The sequence below is a fragment of the Primulina eburnea genome, chromosome 15 (assembly GCF_022965805.1).
Source record: "Primulina eburnea isolate SZY01 chromosome 15, ASM2296580v1, whole genome shotgun sequence".
In the NCBI taxonomy this organism is placed as follows: domain Eukaryota; kingdom Viridiplantae; phylum Streptophyta; class Magnoliopsida; order Lamiales; family Gesneriaceae; genus Primulina; species Primulina eburnea.
Genome location: NC_133115.1, coordinates 34,790,911 through 34,814,767, shown reverse-complemented (window position 1 = coordinate 34,814,767; position 23,857 = coordinate 34,790,911). Strand labels below are relative to the sequence as shown.

Below are 23,857 nucleotides of genomic sequence, written 5' to 3'. Positions count from 1 at the left end.
TTATAGTGGAAATTCTTTTCATCTTGCCCGTGGTTTTTACCCTAATAATTTTTAGGGGTTTTCCACGTAAATCTCGGTGTCCAATTTATTCTTTATTTTCGGGTTTTATTATCTCAAATTCCGCACGTGGGACCAACAAATGGAATCCATTCAACATACCGATCGAACATCTTCCATAAAGTTGCGTTTGGATGACAGGATTCGAATTTGTTGGAGAAGATTCGAAATAACTCTATGGTGAGATGAATTTAAAACCAACCACAATAATTAAAAACATTTTTTTGTATCCTTGCATTAAATATCAAGAAACTGGATAAAATATGACCCACAATTTCGATGCAATCAAATTTATTAGTAATAACAATCTTATCAAAAGGCGTGACGGCAGGCAAACGTGTGGGTGTCTTTTAAAACAAATAACAATTCGCTTAAACAAGCAATTACGTGTTTCTTACAAGAAAAACACTCGAAAGTTATGAACAAAGTCTTCTTCATGGTTGCAAGAGGGACTACCCCAATCCTATCATTTAATACGTCAAGTCTATTTTTAATTTGCTCGTGGTATTTCGAAAATGTTTTTAGTCAAGATTTTGAAACGTCTGAAATTAAATTTGACATGTGTTTGAAAAGTATCAATAACATTAATTGCATAATTTTACATGCATTTGAAAAGTATATACCATAAACAATGTGCATGGTGCGATAGTGACAAATTAGCCCGCAAGTTATCCAATAAGGGAAGATTTTTTTTTAATTTTTTTTATTAAAATAAGCTCGTGTCAACTTCATATGAAAAAATCAGACTTAAAGCTTGTACCACACGCCTAGGAAAGCTGAACGAAGCCGCCGATGAATAATTTATGAGTACGATTCCTTGGTCAACGATTAAGAACATACAAAAACAACGAATAGAACTTCAATCTTTTGATCTCTACCAAACTTGTATAAGAAAGAACTCCAAATCCAGAGCAGCTCATGGTAATCAACCACAGCTGCCTAATCCATTTCACAATGAAAACTTCGAATATTGCTTCTATTTTTTTATTTGTCACCATCCTCGTATCGTTAGTATCGATCCCCACCGGAGTATCCAGGCCATTGCCCGACAACGTTTGTGGACGGATTTGGCGATGAAAGCCAGTCTTCTGTGATAAAGATTAAAGGGACATCGTTAGATAGTTCTTCTCCGGTGGACAAGGAAGGGAAGTGCGAGCAAATGTACGGGTTCTTGCCATGTTCTTACAGCGTAACGGGACATCTGTTCTTGATTCTGGTGTACGAATACCTGTTGTTTCATGGTGAATCCTACGTTGCTTCGGGAGGGGAGAGAATCTTCAAGATCCTTGGTCCTGGTATTTTTGGTGCCAGTGCTTTTCAGATCATAGGATCTCTGCCAGAAGCCTTGATTCTTCTTGGTAAGACAATACTAACTAATCCATCCATCAATATTTTATCATTTCTTTAGAACCTAACTGGTTTCTGGCGTATTTTGTTTTACTTGAAACATAGGCATTTACAAATATTTACTACAATATTGCAAGCAATCGCCTCAGTTCTAACTTCTCATGTGAGACCATCTCACGGATCTTAATCTGTGAGATGGGTCAACCATACCCATATTCACAATAAAAAATAATAAAAAATAATATAAAGCATTTTTAATAGTTGTCTTCCAAATTGATGGAACAAGTGTGTGGATAAAATTTACAATCCTCTGAACAATACTAGTGCCAATTTTATGCAATGATCAACTTCAAAAGTCCATTCCTCGTGGCCCATGTGAGTTTACTTATATAAATATCAAAACAAAATTTGTAAGACTTTTCGATTTAATTATAAAAAAATATATTTTTTTCATGATAATGGTCGAACGTAGACCGCGATTTGTTTAGAAATTTTATTTTAAAAAAGAAGTTCAGGGAAAAAACGGTTAACTTCTTCGTTGCCGCTTTTGTTTTCAGCATCTGGGCTATTGAGCAGTGAAGAGCTAGCTGAAGAATACGTGTTCACGGGTGTTGGATTGCTCGCCGGATCCACCATTTTACTTCTCACTGTGATCTGGGGGACTTGCATTATACTTGGCAGCCAAAATTTTCACGACCCATCATATTTCAATCCTTCGGATAAAAGAAGTCACAGCAGTTTGGAGAGGTTTTTGTTGTCAAAATGGCCGGGTTTGTCGAAAAAACTGGGGTTTATTGGCTTGATTATTTGTGCTTTCTTGTTTGAACTTGTTTGGTCTTCGTTCGGTTGCAGGTTACGGTGTGGTTACCGATATGGGCACCAGTGTCACTGCCAGGATTTTGCTTATCTCTGTGATACCATCTATGATCATCCTGATTCCCGAAATTTTTGGTTTGTCTTTGGCTGGAGAACGAGTGGTCGTGATAATTACTCTTTTTGTTTCCATCACTTTCCTCCTTTCTTACTTCTTCTACCAGGTATTCTTCTTTTTTCAGATATGGTTTTTCTCTTGATATCGATATCTTTCATTCAACTTTCCAGTTTCCTGAAGGTTAATTTCAGTCGGGGAAAAAAAAAGAAAAGTTATACATGCTCGAATATATGAGAAATTTTGATATTAGCCGCGAAGTGCTTGCCATTGGTTGGGGATTGATCTTGAATTTTGATTACGTGAGAGTTGCAATTTATAAAATTTTACATATGAAATTCTATGCAACTTCCGCCCATGTTTCTAAATCTTCATGTTTGAGAAAAATTGGAAAGTGGCTAGAGCCAGTGCTGATTGTGGGGGCAAACATTAGCAAATAAGCATGTTTTTTTCAATGCGTTTGCTTGTTTTGCAAAATAAGCTCTTCTACACTATTTGCTCCATCTTACTTACTGTAGTAGCATTGAAATCATATTGATTAGCTACCTCAACCAGCCATGCAACTTAAACACCATCTGCAAAATGATACAATCACCGACTAGTGGATCCTTTCCTTCCAGTTATAATACTTTTTTCATAAACCGTGCAGTTCTTTCAGCCATGGATTCAAAGGAGACGCCTGCTATATGTAAAGCATGAATATTTAGTGATTGACATTCTAAAACGTGTACAAAGCCAGACGATGGGAAATCTCTTAACTGAGAATGGATCACCAAATATATCGACTATAAGAAGGTGCTTCCTACTCACAAACTCAGCATTTTTTTCCTTTAGTTTGAAATTCTTGATAGCCTGTACAAAATTCTCTTGCAGTATATTCAAAGAAAGAGATCGAGATGGAGACAGTCTTATCTCATTCTCTGAGTTAAAAGAATTTCTAAAAGATATCAAGTTCAGAAATTTCCAGTCGGACCAAGATATTATAGTTGCAGATATAATGAAGGACTTCGATGCTGACAGTGACCAGAAAATTACCATGGATGAATTTGTCCACGGAATGATGAAATGGCTTGATGATACCAAAGAAACAATGAATAAAAGATACCACTCGGTAAAATCACTAAAGGACTTGTACAAGGTAATTTACTTTTTAAATTTCTGGAACTTTAAGGTTCCGGTTATAAAAATTATGTAGCTGATTTGTGACTTGAGTCCCAACAGGTTCTTAAACCTTGGATTGCAAAGAAAAGGGAGGAACGTGATATGATGAATCGTCTGATCCCAGATATTTTAGAAAATCTTCAAAGCTCAATTTATGGTAACCTTTTGGCAGAGGATGGGACTCCGGATGTTGCTGCTATAAAAAGGTATCACTCTTTAAAAAATAAAGTTATATCAGAAAGATAAGCAGGCTGCGTGAAAGGTCTCATTTCCTGAAAAACTTTTATCCATTCTCATGCACAGTTTCTTGCAGCATTTGGTTTGATTAAACTTCTTTAATTCTCTTGAGCAAAGAGTTTGTTCACACTTATTATCACTGCGAAAATCTAGGTTGTTCAGGAAGATCGACCTTGACAAAGACGATTGCATATCATACGATGAATTGAAGCAGTTAATGACGAATATGAAGTTCGGCATGATTACTTATGATGCTGACATTGCAGCATCCAAAATAATGGAAGAACTTGATGCAAGTGGAGATCATTTAATTGACGAGGAGGAATTTGTCATGGGTTTATCAAGATGGCTGAACACGACTTACAATCGAAAACTGGAGTCAGAAAAGACTGAAGAAGACTATTATCAAGTGAGTAAAACCTCTATATATTATACTTCAAATTCTGGTTTCGGTTGTTATTGAGCAGATCAATATATGTATAATCTGAAAATTTTATGCAGAAAACATGGGAACAGACTGATAAACTCATAGAGGACAAGTTCGTCGATAAATCTCCATTAGCATGGATGAAAGCTATAGGTCTTTTGGTACTCGGGATTGTTGTGCTTGGGCTCCTAGCCGAACCTCTTGTACACAGCGTTCGTGCTTTCTCTAAAGCAGCAAATTTGCCTTCATTTTTTATTGCTTTTACTTTTATCCCATTGGCTAGCAATGCAAGATTAGCTGTATCAGCTATCAAAGAAGCCCGTAGGAAGAAGCTACACACTACTTCTCTGGCATTGTCCGAGGTTTGTTTTCTCACCATTAACGAGGACAAATTAATGCTCTTTACAAGACAAGAATTTGTTGTTTCCTGGACTGACGTTTTTGTCGAATAACCCAGATATATGGAACCGTGTTCATGAACAATATTCTGGGATTAGCCGTTCTTCTTGCCCTGATCTATTATCGTGGCATGTCATGGAATTTCTCGGCTGAGGTTTTCATGGTTCTAGTAGTATCTGCCATAATCGGATGCTTGTCGAGTTTCAGCACTGTTTTCCCTGTCTGGGTGGCACTTTTAGCTTATCTGCTGTACCCATTGTCGTCGGTCCTGGTCTATGTTCTTGGAGATTCTAGTTGGTTTTCCTAAGATCCCCCAGAGCAGCAGGTCTTACCAAATCTTCAGAACTTGTAAATCTTTACATAAATTTTGTTTTGCCGGTTTTACAACTGATTGTATTTCATTTATTCTTGATTCCTTGTTGATTTAGCGGTCCGCCATTTGTTGATAAAATCTTCAAGTATTACTCCTTGTCTGAATATTACATTGGTTAAATATCGTTAGAAGGATGAAAATTTGTTTGTCAAAGATCGTAGCTACACATGTTATTGATTTTGTTTTTCTCCATTTTTCAAATTTATTATTTCGACAGTTTGGTTCATCATTAATTTTCATAATTATCGTATGTCTCTCCTATGATTATAATCAAATCAAATTGTAATATGTAATAATTTCAAAATGAGTATAACATGTCGTTAATTTTATAATTATGATATTAGTTTTATTTGAATATAAAGTAAATTAATTTAAAAAATTGTACGAGTGCAAAAAGACACTGGTTTTTATAAAATATCTCATTCATCATCTCTTTTTTGTAGCGTCTAATTTTACTCGTTAGAATTTCAAAAATTACATAAAAAAGGTGTTTGAATTACATAAGCAATCTGTAGATCAAAACGTAAATAAGAGTAATTAGTACGACATAATAATTACTAGGACATATTTGAAACATTGAAATTTTATAAAACTTGTTTATTATTGGATTAGAGTTCTTCCAAGTACGGATAATTCGATAAATATTTTTATAACTTATAAACTCTAAAAATAATTTGGGTAAAAATTTAAACACGGATTTTAGAGAATTTCTATTTCTGGGATTCACTGATATGGTTGAGTTCTACTTGGAATGGACCCATTTCCAACCCCGTCGAGAATTGATGTTCTCCTGTGTATTTCAACTTTTTGTAAAAAGTCTAAAAGTTATAAATCGCCCTAAAAAATCTAATATATCCTTCAAAAATCAATCACATTTCACCACTATGTTATAAAACTCGGGCATATTTACTCTCCTCTGGTATAGTGTTTGAGTAAGTTTCTTGTTAGACGATCATACGAATTTTTATCTGTGAGACGGATCAACTATACTGATATTTACAATAAAAAGTAATTTTTTTTCATGGATGACCCAAATAAGTGATCTGTTTCACAAAATACGACATATGAGACCGTCTCACATATAAAGATTCGTGAGACCGTCTCACAAAAGACCTACTGTTTTTTCTGTTGTGAATTCTTGTGAGGATTTTGTAAATACTTGCTTGCTTTTTACATAGGCCTTAATTTAGTTTATAATATATTCACAATTTTATTACTTGCAACTTTGTCCCGTGACCCAAAAATCATGTATTTTAAAATTTCAATATATTATAAATATCCTTTATAACTGACAATCATGAATTCCTTGGGGAAAAGTCCAAACCCTTGAGAATTGAATTTATATTGTAATTATGCATAAATACAATAGTTTTCTGGGCCTAATCGACTAGGACAAACGATCTTTATTTCCTCAAATAAAATAAAATTCTAAAAATTATAAAATCTATAAATCATTATTCTCATCTTATCCATCCATATTTTTTTTTATCAATCTTCTTTTTGATATTTGTGTTAAAAGTGTCGCTCTTTGTTACATTACGCGTGTTACACTTAATATGATTTTAAATAAAAACAAAAATTAATGTTCTCGTGACTTCGAAATTTTTTTATTTGATTTCAAAATATCAGTTATATTCTCGTATAAAATTATAACGCAGATTTCCGTGTTAATGGTGGAGACTTTTTACTACATCATTCTTTTTTTTTTTGGTTTATATAAGGAGATGACAAAAATTTGTGTGAGACGATCTTACAGGTCGTATTTTGTGAGACAGATCTTTTATTTGGGTCATCTATGAAAAAATATTATTTTTTATGCTAAGAGTATTATTTTTTATTGTGAATATCGATGGGGTTGGCCCGTCTCACAGATAAAGATTCATGAGTCCGTCTCAAAAGAGACCTACTACAAGAGAATTAAGGTTTCCTCATTATTATAGGCAAGTTACTTTCAAAAAATTTAAATATTTTTAAACGTGAAAAAACCAACAATTTGAAATAATAAATTTACCAACTTGATAAACAAACATTTATTTTTATTATTTTGTAAATTTTAAAATAAATAATATCATTACTAATATATTGGTAATAATAAATTAACAAAAAAAAAATAGTAATAGTCAAAAGGATGATAAGGATTTAAATTATGAAATATAGTAGTAATAACAATAATTTTAAAAATAATTAATAAATGATCATATTAATGAATTACCATAGAAATAAGATTGTATTAATATTAACTAAATCATAGAACAATTTGATTATTTTAAAATTATTTACATATAAAATAAAATAAATTCATTGATTAGAAATATAACTCACAATAAATTGAAAGATGTGTATTCTAATTATTATAAAATTCGAATAAAAACTCAGAATGAACTAAAAATGTAAAAATAGCTAGAGATCTGTACCATACACGTAATTATGGTAGATTTTATAGATATTTTGTTTCTCGGTAAAAATTTGTGTGAGACGATCTCACGGGTCGTATTTTATTAGACGGATCTTTTATTTGAGCCATCAATGAAAAAATATTATTTTTTATGCTAAGAGTATTACGTTTTATTGTGAATATCGATAGGGTTGACTTGTCTCACAAATAAAGATTTCTGATATCGTCTCACAAGTAACGTACTCTTATTTCTCGAAAACGAAACTAAGCTTGTGATGTGAGATTGATGGATAGGAGAAGATATGTGGGGCTCTTAACTCCTAATCGTTATTACAATGCAATCTGATTAGGGTTTAATTAATCACAGCGAAAAACGGGTTTAAAATTTCTTTACAATGAGCCCAAAATATCTCTTCTGATATTTAAATACTAAAAATAGTATCTAAATTCAAATCATAAACACGCCCACACGTAATCAATCACATACAAACATCTCATATCCTCGGGACATGCCCCGGTATATAGATACATATACATATATACTGGGAATCAGACATAAACATAAAACCTCAGCCCAAGCTGTGGCTCCCACCAGAAGTACCCTCTCCGGTCTCCTGATATCCTGGAGTACCTGCCATTGTCCACACACAAAGACAACAACAGCCCCCCTTGGGGGTGATCAAAGCTCCGTATGGAACAACCAATCATATATACCACAGATATCTAAACAATGATATATGGTATGCAATGCATGTATGTCGTAGAGGTATCAGGTCAAATGCCCATCCACTGAGCACGATATATATTGTGGTTGTTCCATACGGAGCTTTGGTCACCCCCAAGGGGGCTGTTGTTGTCTTTGTGTGTGGACAATGACAGGTACTCCAGGATATCAGGAGGCCAGAGAGGGCACTTCTGGAGGAAGCCACAGCTTGGGCTGAGGTTTTTGTTTATGTCTTGTTCCCAGTATATATGTATATGTATCTATATACCGGGGCATGTCCCGAGGATATGAGTTGTTTGTATATGATTGGTTTTGATTTCGTGTGGGCATGTTTTATGATTTGAGATTAAATATTATTTTTAGTATTATAAATCTAGAAGAGATGTTTTGGGTTCGTCGTAAAAGAAATTTTAAACCCGTTTTCCGCTGTGATTAATTAAATCCTAATCTGATTGCATTGTAATAACGATTAGGAGCTAAGGGCCCCACACAGAGTGGTATCTATAATAACGATTAAGAGTTAAAAGCCCCACAAGATATCTTCTATTTGTCAAAGATAAATAAAATTGAAGTGAATTTTAATTAGTTTTTTTGTTAATAATTCACGCGATTTCGATAATTATTTTTATAAATTTTAATTTTAAAAAAAAATGAGCGATGAGCTTATTTGAAGTACGGATACAGCGTAGTAAGTGACAAGTAATATCCAAGTCATAGGTTTACGGGGCCCACTTGTGCTGTGCCTCTCTTTTCCGCCACACACACATTATCATTCATCTTTTTCTCTATTGTGGATAACATTTTTTTGGATTTAAATAAATAATTTTTAAATTATTTTTTTGATAATTTATGCCTCTTTTATTATCTTTGTGTTATATGTTTTTATATAAAAAATAATAATATTTAGGGAAAGGGAAAAATGCAATTATACCACTAAATCTCTCTTTAAAAAAAATGTATATATAATTCCATTTAAAATCGGGAAATATGAAAACGACGCCGTCTCAGGACAACGCGCCTTTCCCACGGCCGACACCAGCGAGCTTCACACCTAATCCACACACACATGTAATCAGTGGAAACACGTATTAGAGACGAAGGCATGTATCTATAGATATATCCTTTTTTTTCACGCACGCCGATACACAATACACTGATCGCCACTTCCGCCATGCGCCGCCACAATAATCCCAGGCCTTTCCTTACTGGTCTACTCTTTCTGATACTCTGCGGCCTAGCATGCGGCCGCCTGATTTCCGATGGATCGGATATCACCTCGGATGGGGTGAATAGCAACAAGGTCCCGCGATTCATTCGCCTCTACGCGGCGGCGGAGACCTGCGAGCAGACCTACGGATTCATGCCTTGCACCTCTACTGCTCTGGGAAATCTGTTCCTCATTTTAGTTTACGGATACCTTATGTTCCTTGCCGCAACATATCTTTCGTCTGGGAGTGAGCTTTTGCTTGAGATCCTCGGCCCTGGATTAATAGGCGGTCTACTCCTCCCCATTCTCGGAGCTCTTCCGGATGCCCTGCTTATTCTTGGTAGGTGTTAGAAGTATTTACGATTATTTTGGCTACTTTTCTTCGATTTCTTTTTGTTTTATCTTGTCACGTTTAAAGTTCGCTGTAGATCTTATTTACTTAATGGTTTTCTTTTCTCTTTTTTTTTTTTTGAGTGGGTGGGCGCCGCCACAGTTTTCCACTCTCTAGAGAGGAGACATTGAGAATGAAGTAGAAAGGACGCAAAAGAACCAAATCGTTCATTAGTTATTCGGAGTTTGGTTATATAAAAAGCTCATTTCAGTTAGTTTGTTAATCATATAAAACCAAAGTTTGAGGTCGATTTCGAATTCGATAATTTAATCAAACCAAGATCAAGTTTAAGGATATCCGGTTCGTGAGTTTGCAAATATGTTCGTTAATAGGCTCGAGAGCGAGGTTTCGGTTTGTTTAGGTGGCTCGTAAGCTCGAGCTCTGGCTCGGCTCGTATTGATTATTTATAAATGTATTTAAACTTGTATATCTGATTTAAATTTAATTCATAGATATATTTAATTTTTAACAATCTCAAAATCAAACTCAATTGTATGTTTTACGGGCTCGAAAACAGGTCGAGGTCAAGTCAGGTTTGTTAATCAAGTTAGGTTTGTTAAACAGATAAACGAGGTATTAACGAATCAAGTTCGAGCCCGGCTTGATTAACATGATAAATGAGCTTTTAACGAGTTGAGCTCGAGCTTTTCACAGGCTTAGTAATTTCAAGACAAATCGAGCTCGATCTTGATGATGTCTCTGTCAATCTTAAACGAACCAAGCTCAAGCTTGAAACTGTTTAGCTTGATTTAGATAATTACATCTCTAGAAGTAGACATGAGATTACTGACCTTTCAGAAGCAGTAGAGGAATAATTTTACCATAGTTTTGTCAATTATTATCTCATTATACGAAATGGATGTTCATTTTGGCTCTTGACTTCTGTCCTCCATTTTTACTGTTTCTTTTCTCGTTAGTTAATTTTTTTTAACCAGGTGATTTTGTTTAGATATGGTTGAATAGTAGAAATAAAAGCCATAATGGATAACACATGCTCCAGTAGCGCATTAAAGGTGTACATATCTTCAAAGATTTTGAAAAATTTACGAACTAACATACTATAAATTTTGTGTTTACCATAAAGTAGTGAAAAATTATTTGTTTTTTTCCTTCATTTTTTTTGGTTGGGTCACAATTTACTGGATAACCAATCCGCTTGTTGAAATATGTTGAGCGTGTGAAATTTCTTTTGGTCTGTATAATAATGGAATTTTTTTTGTTTAACAAGTAAAACTATGTAAAGTTTTCAAGGGAATTTGATGTTTGGTAATACAACTATACAAGTGAATAATCTATTATATAGGCAAAGAATGTGAAATAAATCATAGCAAGTGACTATCTTATCAGCTTGGATTTGGAGATATGAGATCTATGTTTACAATTTTTGGTGATTACTTCCATACTGCCATATTGGTCTTATGTTCTCCTTTTGCTTCAACCTGGCTGCGACTACCTTTTTATAAGGACGAATTCATCACGAAACAATTAATGTTGCTGCATATGCTTATTTCTTGTTTATTATTTTGGTTTCAGTATCTGGGCTGTCTGGAAGCACAGAAACTGCACAAAGCCAGGTCTCGATTGGGATGGGGCTGCTTGCTGGATCGACAGTCATGCTTCTTACCTTAATTTGGGGTGCCTGCGTTGTCTTTGGAAAATCTGATATAGAAAATTCTGTTGCCGTTGACTCAAAAGATACAAAGGGCTTCAGTTTAACTGGTTCGTTTTCAGCTTTGCCTCTGAGGCTTCAATTTTTTTTTATCTGCGTATGAGATGGCGACAGTAACCAATCTGAATGTGTTTGATGGAAAAACACCACTTTTTGTACGGTTGATCGACTTGTAACCTTCATGAGTAAATTATCGTTCGAGCCAAATTCTTTACTTCGAATTTTCTGGTAAAAAAGAAGATGAAATTGCCGTTTATTTGGTTTACTTGAGGCATTTCAGTCCTCCTCCTACATGATTATCATCCTCATGTCTTTAGTTGCTTCTATTTTTCTTCTCTTTTTATCTTTCATCTTTTATCTTCAGCCGTTTATCCTTTAGATAGGACATTTAATTGAAAGGTAGGTTTTATTGCATGCACCTGATTCCCTAAAATTTGTTCTCGCTGTGACGCCTCTGTGTTCTTGTATAATGGGATGTCATGATTATTGATCCACTATGTATTGATATTTTGATCAGGTATCCTCTTCATTTACCTTGAACTATTTGTTTGTGACATAAAAAGTACATGCTTAAACTTATGACGTGGTAAATTATTTTTCCCTTACATGATGCAGGCTCTGGCATTAGTACGGATATCTGGACAAGCTATGCCGGGATTGTCATGGCTTTATCTGTGGTCCCATTCGTAATTGTCCAATTTCCACGAATATTCCATTCAAATTCCGGAAAGCACTTGGCTGTCTTGATTGGTTTGATCGTATCTGTTTCATTTCTGATTTCCTATTGCCTTTACCAGGTATTTGCTTTTATCTGCTTTTATATTGTATATTTACCTTTATATGCTCGCATGCTTGTTTGCCTGCAAATGTTATAACCTTTTTTTCCTCTGCTTGTCAATGCATTTTGCCAATATGCGTGATCCGTGATCATAATCGAAACCACGTGTTTAATATCGGCTCGGGGTGGGTGTCAGTGGTGCGGGGGACGGACCACCCTCAGATTTAATTTTTCCATATCTACTTTATAAGTTTTGAAAAAATAATGAAAATGGGGGCTGAATCAATATTGAACCCACTCTGAGGTAATGATAGTTTGCCTGAAAGGGTTCAATTTCCCAATAATCAGGATAGATTTATGTCATGCATATAATATTTTTGATAAATCATGTCAATTGCTAATCATTTACACCCAAATTCGAACAAGAATTTACTTAATATTATTGGAGTGCCTTTACTTTATTGGCAATGCTTTGATTTCCTAAACATGTCTAATTTTGTTCATATGAAATTGATGTGATGATTCCTTGCACTTTAGCTGTGATTTTGCAAATTTGAAAGGAAGCAGAAGTTAACGAATCAGTCGAGAAGAAGTATATTCATTGCACCTCAAACAATGCAGGAAGTTTTCAATATTTTACGAGCACAAACCTTGTCAAAAATTGTAGTGAATTTTAACAAAATATATTTTTGTTCAACATAATATGACTTGAAAAAAATTGATTCCCCAAACATAGGGCCCTGCTCCGCTCTTGCATGTTATGGTGCACAGCGTGGCAGATGGAGGGTAGTAATGCAACCGTGATCACTGACATATCAAGAAATAATATGGCTACCTGTATTAGCGTGAAGTTTTAGATGTAATTTTAGACTAGTTAATTGACTGATGAGCTATGTTCTCCTTTTAAAAAAAGAAAAGAAAACTCTTGATTATTTATTTATTTATTTTGTAAACAGTCAACATTCTGATAGAACTTCTCATGCAGGTATTCCAACCAACGGTTCAGAGGAGGCGACTTGCTTATGCAAAGCATAAACATGTCATATCAGGAATCTTGCAGCATTTGAAAATGCATTCCTTGGGGAAGCTTTGCACAGAAGACGGGAGACCTGATGAAGACATATTGGAAAAGTAAGCTTTATGATGTGTGCTTACTCTGATGTTATTTCTATTCTGCCTTTCCCATTGATGTATCGGAACCTCGTTTATTGTGGCAGGTTGTTTAAGTCGATTGATGATAATGATGATGGAATTCTTCAAAGGTCCGAATTAAAAGCTCTAATTCTTGGAATCCAGTTTAATGATATTAATTTGGACGAGGAAGATGCTGTGGAGAAAGTAATGAATGATTTCAACATCACGAATGACTCTGTAATTGATTACACGGAGTTTAAGTCTGGTGTTGCGAGATGGCTAGAAGAAGCCAGGGGTGGCGGCAGTGTCAATCATAGCAGTTCAATGAAGTACATTGATAACTTCCACCAGGTATGTTGCCATGTATTGAACTTGGATTGTGTTGCTAATATGTAGATTTGTAATTCCATGGAAACTGGTGCAGATGACAAGGAGAGAATATGATCTCCTGGGGGACCAAAGTGATGAAGTTGTTGAAGGCGTTGAGAATGCTCGATCAAATACTATAAAAGCTGTACTTTTATTGCTTTTGGGAACTGCTATTGCAGCTGTATTTGCCGATCCTCTGGTCGATGTTGTCGATAACTTCTCCAGTGCCACCAGCATTCCTACTTTTTTCATCTCGTTTATTGCGCTCCCATTTGCTACCAATTCCAGTGAGGCAGTGTCAGCTATAATATTTTCCAGCCGGAAAAGGTTCAGATCTACCTCGTTGTCATTTTCCGAGGTATGCTTCCCAAATAAAGTATAATTCGGTAGAGTAATAAAGTAAACATACTATCTGGAAAAAAAGTGTTATTTCGCTTACCTTATATATAACAAGAGCCCATCAACTTAGTTTTGCCCCAACATGTAATTGACGTCCTCACCTTTTTTTGATCAGATATATGGAGCTGTTACAATGAACAATGTCCTTTGCCTCTCTGTCTTCTTGGCCATCGTTTATGTTCGGGGATTGGAATGGGACTTCTCGTCTGAAGTACTTGTTATTTTGATAGTATGCTTAGTGATGGGGTTTTTTGCCAGCATTCGTACAACTTTTCCGCTCTGGACATCTATTTTAGCTTTCTTGCTGTATCCATTTTCTCTGGCACTTGTATATGTACTCGACTATGTATTTGGTTGGTACATAGATCCATCATTGATGGCTGCCGACCAGGGTATGTGTGGTTGCTGCTTTTCTGTTTTGTTATGAATATCGAATAATACATCAACAGAGGCCCTGGCTGTTGGTGTAAAGACAGAATTTTAATTTATGTAATGTATGTGAAACTGCCATTAAGTCTTCGGTTCCATTATGGTTTGTCCATAATGGTTTGTTAGATTGGCCAGTTTCTCGAGGTTTTTGATATTATACTTTGTTTAAATAATGATCTTTTTGGTTTTCCTTGTGTGTAACCAGTAATCTGTCAATTGCTGATTTAATACCAAGTGAGATACCATTAATTTGTCTTTTATTTCAAATAGCTACATTTCTCAATTCTATTAGAATCTCGGAAAAAGGAATCTAAACCTGAAAAACTAGGCCATTTCTGTTGAAGGCCTAAACCATGAGAGAAGAGTTGAAACACAACAGCCTGGCCTATCACGAGAAAGAGCCTCCAAAAATGAATTCGACTCAAAAAAACAAATTATAAATACTATCTAAGATACAAATGTTAAGAGTTTCATAGTTAAAAGAATTGATGCTAGCAGACATCCATTAAAACGCTGCGAGATTACGGATTGACGAATTTTTCCAGCTAAACACAAGTAACAAAACGGTTGAAATGTTTAGTACATCTTCCTTTTCCTAATCTTAAAAGTGGAGGATCGGATAACATTATCATCTGCTAAAAGAGTAACACCAAGAGTGGACAAGGAATCAGGTTTGGTGAAATAGGTGAAGAGAAGATAGATACCATCTAAGTAAGTGTTGCTTTCTCCGGCTTTGTTTTTCTTCTTGATGGCGTAGGCCAGTGGAATAACCCCTCTGTTGAACACTTCCACGTACATTCCACCACCAGCAACCAGCAACTGCAGAGTTAAGATGAATTATCAAGACTCAAGAAAAATCCATTCCAGCCATGACAAAAAGACGTCTGAAATTTGAAAATTCTTTCATCAACGGCAGCCATTTTTGTCTCTGGCGGGTGGAGTTGCTTGCACGAATCAAGAGGTAGATGCAAAATCTGATTGTGTTGTCGAACATACGACGGTCCTAACATCTTTCATGGGTTAAAATAACTCATAAGATGTGATGGCAACTTGTCGTAGCCTTATAAATCCACATTTCATTCGTGTTTTTTTCTCTTAAAAATAACAAGTTTTGACCTACATTAGCATGAAGAATTGAAGATCTTATGTTTCATCTTTTTCAAGTTCACATCTCATTCAATCATGCTTGTTCATTCCTCAAGTGCATACAAGAATAGAGCCGTGAGAGTTATCAATTTTTTGAACACAAAACAAATTATCAATTCTAATGCTAAACTCCCCAAAATTCATTATCCTGAAATTGGCCAAAAAACTGCAAAACAAATCAAACCCACAAAAATAAATAAATATTTTACCTCTTCATACTTCTGGGTGAATGCCAGACGTTCATCCTCAGACATATCGGGCCTCAGCACGACCATCGACTCGTATTTGCGGAGACCAGGCGGCGTCTGAGGCTCCTCCTTATCCTCCACGTCGGGAAATCCCTGACCTGGTATAGCTGACTGCGGTGGCACATCACTGTCTTGTAAATCTCTTTCGAAGAACGTCAGGTCGAATTCTGATTTCACGGCGAATGTCCTCCTCCAGGGACTTGGGCTTCTCCTGATTTGAGAAATTCTGATGTGATTTTTCGAATTGAGAAAAGTTCGAGGAGTGTGGGAAGAAGAATTAGAAGGAGCCAACGGTTTAGAGAGTGTAAGAGCGGAGGAAGAAAGCCAAGCCGACGCCATCCTTGTTTGGTTTCCAAGGGTTGTGTTTTCGTAGATAAAATGACAGGCTCATCTCCGATAAAGTGCGATTTTGTCTTGCAGACACGAAAGCGCAATGCGACGTTCCTTAAAAAGGGAAAAAAAAACAATGTGTATTTCCCCATTTACCCTTCACTATTTAAATATTTGACTTGAGCATTTCCATTCATGCTCAAACATAAGCAAAAAATGGCCAAAGATGTCTTATCCTAGTGGGCAAAGGTGATGTCCAAGTCTCTAATAATCTTGACTTCAAATCTAATAAGCTGCATGGGGATGTTTAGTTAGTTCAAATTTAGGTATATCTAGTTGGTTTAGGTATCTTCACCCCATTGCAAAATATAAGCAAAATACAGTCAATTACAATATCTCATTGTTAGTGTACTCGGAAATTATATGCCACCAATGATTGGATTATTTTTGAAAAATCATTGATTCACACAATGTTGCATTGCCCAAACAGGGATTCACTAAAGTGGCACTATCAAATTTGAGTTCTCATTAAAAAGCAGACAAGGCAAAAGCTCAGTCACACACCCCAACAATCTCACAAAATCCAACATCCTTGGCAAATGAAACTGGAAAACAACCAAAACATAAGAGCTGCAACGGCCTGAGCATATACAAACATTTGGCGCAGGTCTTGTATTCATAGACTATACTTTCTCGAAACAATCGAAGTTTCGAAAGGAACAAAGCCTTACAAGAAGATGGTCGAAAGGCATGACCAAATGGTTTGTTACACGAACAATGTTACACTTAAACCAGTCTTTGTAAGACAATGTTAAGGTTTACAGCTTTAGATTGAGATCAATTGTTTCATCCTTGGTGGTAGGTTGGTTGTTAGGCAACTTGACGGGGAAGAAGTTGAAAGAAGACTGTTCACTCGATCCATTCCCCTGGATTTTACTCTTGGAATGTTCCTGTTCAGTATAAAATAAGCATAATTTTGAGTTAAGTCGCATGCATGAATAAACTAAACGAAAAAGGACAATGAAATGTGTCTTTCTAACAATCACTGGCTGTACACCTGACTTGAATAACTTGGAGCACGCTTGAAATTTGAATTAACAGGCTGAGGAACGGCCATTGGAGGAGCCAGTGATAGAAAATCTCCATTCAGCATTCCGGTATCTGTGGTTACTTCACTTTGGTTTCTTTCATGCAGGGGACTCGAGTTTGAAGGGCCTTCTCTAGAAAACTCAGCAAACACGGTCAACATATTCAAGAAAGAGTGCAGAATTTTCCGGAAATCGAGAAACTACTATTTAATTAGTTAAGCACCTGATGTATTTGTTTCTTGGTTCCAGATGAACTGTATATCTGTTGCTACATGAAATTAATTCTTCCGATTTAGATATGGAAGCAGAATAGGTAGAATGAAAATTTCGATTGAAGGAAGGGGCCGGTGGAGTTTCTAGAGAAAAGGGGTAGGCCCTCTTCATGCCAACCATCTGCGTTTCATAGTCACAACCAACTTAGACAATCCGTGACAGAACTGAAAACATCTGATCAATCCTATGATAAAAGAAACGTGACATCCAGAAAACACGGCATTTTGATACACTTATCCATTGGAAATGCGTTCTCAAAGAATAAATATAACATAGACGGTATAGCACAAATTAGAAACAAGTCCGCGAAACAAAACATTCACCAGTAAATATTCCAATTTCCATAGTCCCCAACATAAATCACACAGAGAAAGAGTAAGTATACAAACAAAATCAAAAGGGCGACAAATGTATACCTTATCTTCTTCTGGATACAAGGGAATATAATTGTTACTTCGAAAAATTTGGTTTGAAGGGAGCTCCATCCGGTAACTTAACACAGATGATGGCGATGGATTGGCCTGCATTTGTCATAAATCAATTGATTTCTCAATATAAAGATAAATCAAATGACTAAAATGCACCAAGGTATATACTGCATTATGTTTTGCATAGTTCAACTTACAGTCAAAGAAGATGAAGGAAGTTGATGTGATTGGTGTGATCTCTGAGGAACGCCAGGAAGAGGTAAAACTGAGGCATTTGTATTATATGATAAATTCACTCGAGGCTGAAATGCCAATCCATGACTATCTAACATTCGACTTTCTCCTTCAAGATTGAACTCACCGTTCGAAAAACCTGACCAATCACCATATCGAGGACTCAAAATCGCCTTGGATACTGAACTTTGATGAGTGGTTTCACTATTGGAGACTAATGGTGTATGCCTAAACAATGCATTTGGTGAAGCGAGATTAGTTTGCGATGGTGGTGGCAAAGGAATTGAATTTGGAGAAGGGGGAAAAGGTGGCCTGAAATTGGAGATTTCAACGCTATCCTTCTTCTCTTGCTCCTCCAATCTCATCTTCTCAAGCTGGGCAACACCTAATCCTCTCTGGGGAACTTTCTTTAGCTTGTCTTTTTTTGATCTACTATTACTACCCCTTGAAATATGTTTTTCATCAGCCATTTTTACTCTGAGCCATCAAAATAAACCAGAAATCCTCGAATTTAAATGGGCCACCGGATGAGTAATCATTGCACATACCATAATTTTCTTATACCCAAAATCTCGAACAACATTGCAGACAATTCAAAATGGAAAATCTAAAACAATTTTAAGAACCCCTACAGATTACAAAAATCTTGCAGGTAATGCAACCAAGATTGCCCGTTTATATGGAAACAAGAACTCCCCACAATCCAGCAAACACAGTTACTTTTAATTTTTTTATTTTTGCTGCGAGCTTATGCAGAACAAAAAAAAAAGAGAAAGATATTTAGATTTCAGAGAATCTGAGAACTTCGGATTTTTCTCAAACCCAGTTGCGAAATTTTTTTCTTAGAAAAACACATCAGTTATATATATATACACACGAAATGGGACAAGAAATAAACGACAATTCTTTTGAATAAAAATATTTCCGACTTTTTTTACGCAAATCCAATACACCCTATTCGAACGCTTAACCCTTCTCTCCCATTCATATATATCGCCCAAATCCTCGCTCCACTCTTTTTTTTCCCATCCTAAGACCGACTCTCCCTCTCTGTTTTTCCTAGTTTCTCTTACCCATTTTAGACCCTTGATTTAACAGTAAAATGGGATTTTCCAAAAGAGGTAAAATGCCAGTGAATCAAAGAAAGGTTTGATTTTGCATGCGTGTACCAATTTGAGGGTATCTTTCTGGTTGGCTGTAAAGCTTTTTGAAGAAATGTATGAGGTCCCCCTCAATTTGTACCGCATGCCCATGCATCATTTTCATCTTCTTTTTCCTTTTTTTCCAATTCATAATTTGCTAGATTTCCATAAGAAGCTCCAAAGCTCCGTAAATTTAGTAATGGCCATGGCAATGGCCAATGAGAGCTTGACAGAGAGATATGGGTTGAAAAATTTAATGCATATGATTCTTTAAAAAAAACGAAATTTGCCACCTAAATTACAGAGAATAACTTATTTCATCAAACAAGACATTATCCTAACGTCACACAAATTAAAATGGTAAGATTTTCAAATCTTTAAATCCATGGCATGGACCACACCAAATTGCCAATATTTCATACCTTTAAACATCTACAATCAAAATATGGCAAGGCTTGATCCGATCAACAAAGAAGAGCCAAAATAAAGAAGAAGAATATGGGAGAGATTAATTAAAGATAAGCCCAAAAAAGAAGAAGAATATTGGAGAGAAGAAAAATTACTCGGAATCATTGTCGGTGTGAAAAAATTGTTTCAATCTAAAGTAGATCTCTTGTGATACGATCTCATGAATCTTTATCTGTGAGATGAGTTAACTCTACCGATATTCACATTAAAAAGTAATACTCTTGACATAAAAAGTAATCATTTTTACGACATGTGAGACCGTCTCACACAAATTTTTTCCTTCAATCTATCATAATAATGTGATTATTGTATGTTTGGATTTGATTATTTTAGTTTGTGCATATGTATTAGAAATGCAAATTCAAGGTGCTAAAATAAGTTGGTCTTTCTATGATTCATTTTAATAAGAAACCAGATTGACCTATTTCGCATCGTCGCTGATCGAAAATGCAAATTATCACCTATTTTAGAAAATTCAAGTTGTTCTTAGAAAACATGAATGATTATTTGTCGGATTATATAAATCGCGACCATACTACACCTAGAATCCCAAGGGTAGTCAAGAATCAACATGGATACAAAAGTATAGTGCAAAACTTTCTTACGTTATTATGCCAATGGACACGACTCGCAAGTTTAGGTCCACCAGCAAGACTCCTTAGCCTACTCGAAACGACAAAAAAATGTTTTTGTTTTTACATTGGGGCAACCTTAACTCCGCCACCAGTAAGGTGGAGCCACCGTGACGACGCCACCGGTTGCCATTTACAGTGCAAAGATTTTGACAGATATACAAAGATACATGTAATGCACGTTAGCATCTATCGACAAGATTCTTTAATTTTTAACCGAGTCGTGTATTTACTTTTTCCTTCTCAAAAAAATGACAACTGTTTATTTATATAAAAATATACCTAATATTGTTTTTTGCACGTATGTCCTTCAATATAATTGGTGCATAAAAACATGTGATTTATGCTAATTATATTGGCAAAAATTTGTGTGAGACGATCTCACGGGTCAAATTTGTGACACAGATCTCTTATTTTGGTCATCCATGAAAAAATATAATTTTTTATGCTAAGAGTATTACTTTTTATTGTGAATATAGGTAGGGTTGGCCCGTCTCACAGATTAGTATCGGTGAGACGGTCCACTCAATTATATTTTATCCATACGTGTTAAGATCACTTTAAATTTGCATTAATCCATATATGACTGACAAAATTATTAATTCTAAAATTTAACTTACACTTAGGAATGAAACATGCAATATTATTCTGGTATTTAAAGATTATAAATCACATTGAAGCCTTCAAAATATTGTACCTAATTTAATAAGCAAAATAAATATGTTGAAATTTCAAAACAAAATACTATTGCGTGGTTGATAGATGAACATTTTTTTAATAATTATATTTCATTTAAGTTTGATGAGATTTTATTCGAGACTAATCCAGCCGTTTGTTGAGTTGCATCCGATGCATGATGCAAACATTGGTTTATATATAAATACAACAAAATCACCACAAGAAGGTCCCGTAGCTCAGTTGGTTAGAGCGTTGGTCTTATGAGCCGAAGGTCGCGGGTTCGAGCCCCGCCGGGACCAATTTGTATGCTTTTATCACTATAAAATATCTATTGGATAATATATTTTTAGTCGACAATTTTGAAATTTCTATTCTTGAATGATATCATCAGATTTCAATTAATTAAATCTCCGTCCGATATCCTTTTCATAGATAGTTGCAGAGTTAATTGCGGAACCGTATAAGAAAAATCGTGAAGGAACAAAAATTAAACATCAATAATAAGTTACAATCTAATTTGTTTGTCGATGTCGCATTTTGTCACTGTTCATAGTATGAAGTTTTCTCAATGTTGCTTATAAAAACATATGAATACGCACTAAGACGCCGTTTGGTGCGAACGTTCGATTATACATCTTTCAAAACCTTGGATGCGTCCTTGTCCATGGCATCGCATCGACTTCAATTCATTCGAACTGACTTCAAAGTTCTAACCTTTTGCTTCTTTGGTAGTGTAGTGGTAGAGGTAGGGCCACCCATATTAGTTTTATTTGCTAATTTTTGGAAAAATAAAAAATAAAAAAGTACAATAAAATCATCACTTGGTCATCAGAATTTAGAGCTCTGATTCTGCATGTACTCCTAAGAATTCGGAAATGGTCCAATCTTTAAAATTTTATGTTCAAAGTAATAAGAATTAATTAATGTTTGGATTAACTCTTTTTTGACAAAATTTTGACTTAATTAATACTAATCGCTCAGCGACTGGAAGGTTTAACAGAGAACTAAATGAAAATTTTAAAGCTTCTAAATAATGTGTGAATTTAAGATCTCAACGCTCGCCGTTACAAAAGGACAGACAAAAGATTAAAAGAGAGAAGGCAAAAACCCGATCGATAATTTAGATATTTGAGCTATTACATTGTAATAAAAAAAGGAATAAAGGGCTGAAATGATATAATTAGTAGGGCATAGAACGTAAAAAAAAGTTGAGATATAAAGGATTCGAACCTAAATAAATGTAAACAACAAATTTCATACCATTGAGATACATGGTTTTATAGTCATCGTTTTTTTTATATATTCAATTTCAAATATCAATATATAGTAAAAAAAAAAAAAAGTAAAATTTATGGGACTAACTAGTATAATTTTTAATAAATATATATGATATTTAAGTTTAATTATTTAATAATGTTTTAAACATAAAGTTAGTCGGAAATGTATACATTAATATTGGATACATTTCCGATGCGTAACCCAAATGGAAAAAGGAAGAGCGTTTTAAATTACAGGGAGGTGTGAAGAACCAAGGGTTCAAATGATCAAGTTATATGAAGTTCATGATATGATAGCGTAAACAAGTATATGAAATGAAATCGAATTTTTTTCGTTTAAGTTATCTAAACAATGAAAATATCGTACCGATTTGGAAACGAACACGATTCAACTAAAACACACAGCAACTAATAAATTATAAATCAAACTGTTTTTTTTTTCAAGTCTACGTGATGGTTGTTAGTTAGTTAGGTAGGTAGGTTGAGTTAAATCTCCACCACATTGTGGGAAAAAGAAGTGCGCAGGGACAATTGGTATCAAAATTCAAACACCTCAACAAATAGACATTCTAGTTAACTTCGACGCTAATTATTTCTTTGATTGTTGCCCTTACACCTGAAAAGTAATCACTAAAAGACTAAGACATGTAGACCTGTGTGTTCAAAGTCAAGAAATCAGAGACCGATAAAAAAAAGAAAAATCCATGTTTGTTCGTCAGGCCTGCTCATCAGCCATTAAGTGACAACAACCAAAAGCGATTGTCACCATCTACATATAAGACAAACACTTCTTTTTTCTTTTCCCTTTTTTTGACGAGATAAAGCAGACACTTTTCTTTTCCTCCTTTGGTTATTTTATCCGGCTACCAATCATTCGAAATGAGAAGGGTAAGTTTTCAAGATTTTAGTTTGCTCATTGCCAAAAAGATCTTTTCAACCTTGTGTTTTAATGCTGTCAAACAATCCTTAAAAGGCCAAGTAACCGATGATGACCAATAAATTGACACTTGTATTGCAGGTGACCTGTACTTAAAGAGGTTAATGGTATCACATGAAATTGATATTCATTTTGCAACTGTGAGATACTGGCCGTATACTGCACGGATTGAAGGCTGAAACTGTTTGCTCCCCTCCCCTTTTTGAGCTCTCCCACTGATAATTGAACGGAAAATGACCCACCCCGTAATGCTCCCCAACAACTGAGAAGTGATGGAGATGTAAAGGAAAGGGGTCGATCCAACAAATCTTTCAGTGGGACAAGGGAAGGATGATGCATCAGTAGGCAGTAAGCTAACAACAAGAAACCACCAATGAAGTCTCTTTTTCATCCCAAATGACTGGTTGTTTCTCTCACTTGAGATGCTGAGATCAGCATCACCAGAGTTAAGGGAAGGCTTGCACATACAAATTCATCAGGCCTTTATCTATGTTGGAATGCAATATTGTCACTCAAACAGGGTCAGATTTTGACACTTATGCATCATCTCTA

The 23,857-nt window shown here is 35.2% G+C and overlaps 4 protein-coding genes and 1 non-coding gene across 6 annotated transcripts; 3 read left to right on the top strand and 2 right to left on the bottom strand.

Annotated features, from left to right (window-relative positions):
- Nucleotides 1–859: 859 nt before the first annotated feature.
- On the top strand, nucleotides 860–4,968 carry LOC140814522 (sodium/calcium exchanger NCL2-like). The gene is made up of 9 exons (XM_073173540.1): nucleotides 860–1,415; nucleotides 1,962–2,174; nucleotides 2,257–2,441; nucleotides 2,982–3,127; nucleotides 3,206–3,470; nucleotides 3,554–3,699; nucleotides 3,884–4,139; nucleotides 4,232–4,519; nucleotides 4,615–4,968. Exons 1-9 carry the CDS (start codon nucleotides 1,217–1,219, stop codon nucleotides 4,861–4,863), a joined length of 1,947 nt encoding a protein of 648 aa, XP_073029641.1. The 5' UTR covers nucleotides 860–1,216; the 3' UTR covers nucleotides 4,864–4,968.
- A 4,105-nt stretch (nucleotides 4,969–9,073) lies between these two features.
- Nucleotides 9,074–14,613, top strand: LOC140814165 (sodium/calcium exchanger NCL-like). Its single transcript, XM_073173049.1, has 7 exons — nucleotides 9,074–9,595; nucleotides 11,180–11,365; nucleotides 11,931–12,112; nucleotides 13,079–13,224; nucleotides 13,311–13,578; nucleotides 13,652–13,954; nucleotides 14,111–14,613. The coding sequence occupies exons 1-7, from the start codon at nucleotides 9,220–9,222 to the stop codon at nucleotides 14,420–14,422; spliced, it is 1,773 nt and encodes a 590-aa protein (XP_073029150.1). The 5' UTR covers nucleotides 9,074–9,219; the 3' UTR covers nucleotides 14,423–14,613.
- A 226-nt stretch (nucleotides 14,614–14,839) lies between these two features.
- LOC140814166 (small ribosomal subunit protein bS6c-like) lies at nucleotides 14,840–16,223 on the bottom strand. Of its 2 annotated transcripts, none has more exons than XM_073173050.1 (2): nucleotides 15,780–16,208; nucleotides 14,840–15,243 (listed from the first exon to the last, which is right to left on the bottom strand). In XM_073173050.1, the coding sequence occupies exons 1-2, from the start codon at nucleotides 16,155–16,157 to the stop codon at nucleotides 15,001–15,003; spliced, it is 621 nt and encodes a 206-aa protein (XP_073029151.1). In that variant the 5' UTR covers nucleotides 16,158–16,208; the 3' UTR covers nucleotides 14,840–15,000. The 2 variants fall into 2 exon arrangements, with proteins under 2 accessions (XP_073029151.1, XP_073029152.1); XM_073173051.1 differs by lacking the exon at nucleotides 14,840–15,243 and adding an exon at nucleotides 15,250–15,427 and having other exon boundaries at nucleotides 15,780–16,223.
- Nucleotides 16,224–16,811: 588 nt separating this feature from the next.
- On the bottom strand, nucleotides 16,812–19,477 carry LOC140815390 (uncharacterized). The gene is made up of 5 exons (XM_073174516.1): nucleotides 18,135–19,477; nucleotides 17,926–18,030; nucleotides 17,460–17,629; nucleotides 17,206–17,368; nucleotides 16,812–17,098 (listed from the first exon to the last, which is right to left on the bottom strand). The coding sequence occupies exons 1-5, from the start codon at nucleotides 18,639–18,641 to the stop codon at nucleotides 16,967–16,969; spliced, it is 1,077 nt and encodes a 358-aa protein (XP_073030617.1). The 5' UTR covers nucleotides 18,642–19,477; the 3' UTR covers nucleotides 16,812–16,966.
- A 1,839-nt stretch (nucleotides 19,478–21,316) lies between these two features.
- TRNAI-UAU (transfer RNA isoleucine (anticodon UAU)) lies at nucleotides 21,317–21,390 on the top strand. The gene has a single exon. It is a non-coding gene; the product is annotated as a tRNA-Ile (tRNA).
- Nucleotides 21,391–23,857: the final 2,467 nt, after the last annotated feature.

What these genes read in the sequence shown, in the direction of transcription:
- LOC140815390 (XM_073174516.1), bottom strand. Translation starts at nt 18,641, where the DNA reads ATGGCTGATGAAAAACATATTTCAAGGGGTAGTAATAGTAGATCAAAA. An exon ending in CCAAGAAACAAATACATCAG is followed by an intron (nt 17,369 to 17,459) that starts GTGCTTAACTAA and finishes TGAGTTTTCTAG; the next exon opens with AGAAGGCCCTTCAAACTCGA. An exon ending in CTCCAAGTTATTCAAGTCAG is followed by an intron (nt 17,099 to 17,205) that starts GTGTACAGCCAG and finishes TATACTGAACAG; the next exon opens with GAACATTCCAAGAGTAAAAT.
- LOC140814522 (XM_073173540.1), top strand. Translation starts at nt 1,217, where the DNA reads ATGTACGGGTTCTTGCCATGTTCTTACAGCGTAACGGGACATCTGTTC. An exon ending in TTTGTTGTCAAAATGGCCGG is followed by an intron (nt 2,175 to 2,256) that starts GTTTGTCGAAAA and finishes GTTCGGTTGCAG; the next exon opens with GTTACGGTGTGGTTACCGAT. An exon ending in CTGAAGAAGACTATTATCAA is followed by an intron (nt 4,140 to 4,231) that starts GTGAGTAAAACC and finishes AATTTTATGCAG; the next exon opens with AAAACATGGGAACAGACTGA.
- LOC140814166 (XM_073173050.1), bottom strand. Translation starts at nt 16,157, where the DNA reads ATGGCGTCGGCTTGGCTTTCTTCCTCCGCTCTTACACTCTCTAAACCG. An exon ending in TCACCCAGAAGTATGAAGAG is followed by an intron (nt 15,244 to 15,779) that starts GTAAAATATTTA and finishes TTAACTCTGCAG; the next exon opens with TTGCTGGTTGCTGGTGGTGG.
- LOC140814165 (XM_073173049.1), top strand. Translation starts at nt 9,220, where the DNA reads ATGCGCCGCCACAATAATCCCAGGCCTTTCCTTACTGGTCTACTCTTT. An exon ending in TTTCCTATTGCCTTTACCAG is followed by an intron (nt 12,113 to 13,078) that starts GTATTTGCTTTT and finishes CTTCTCATGCAG; the next exon opens with GTATTCCAACCAACGGTTCA. An exon ending in GATGAAGACATATTGGAAAA is followed by an intron (nt 13,225 to 13,310) that starts GTAAGCTTTATG and finishes TTATTGTGGCAG; the next exon opens with GTTGTTTAAGTCGATTGATG.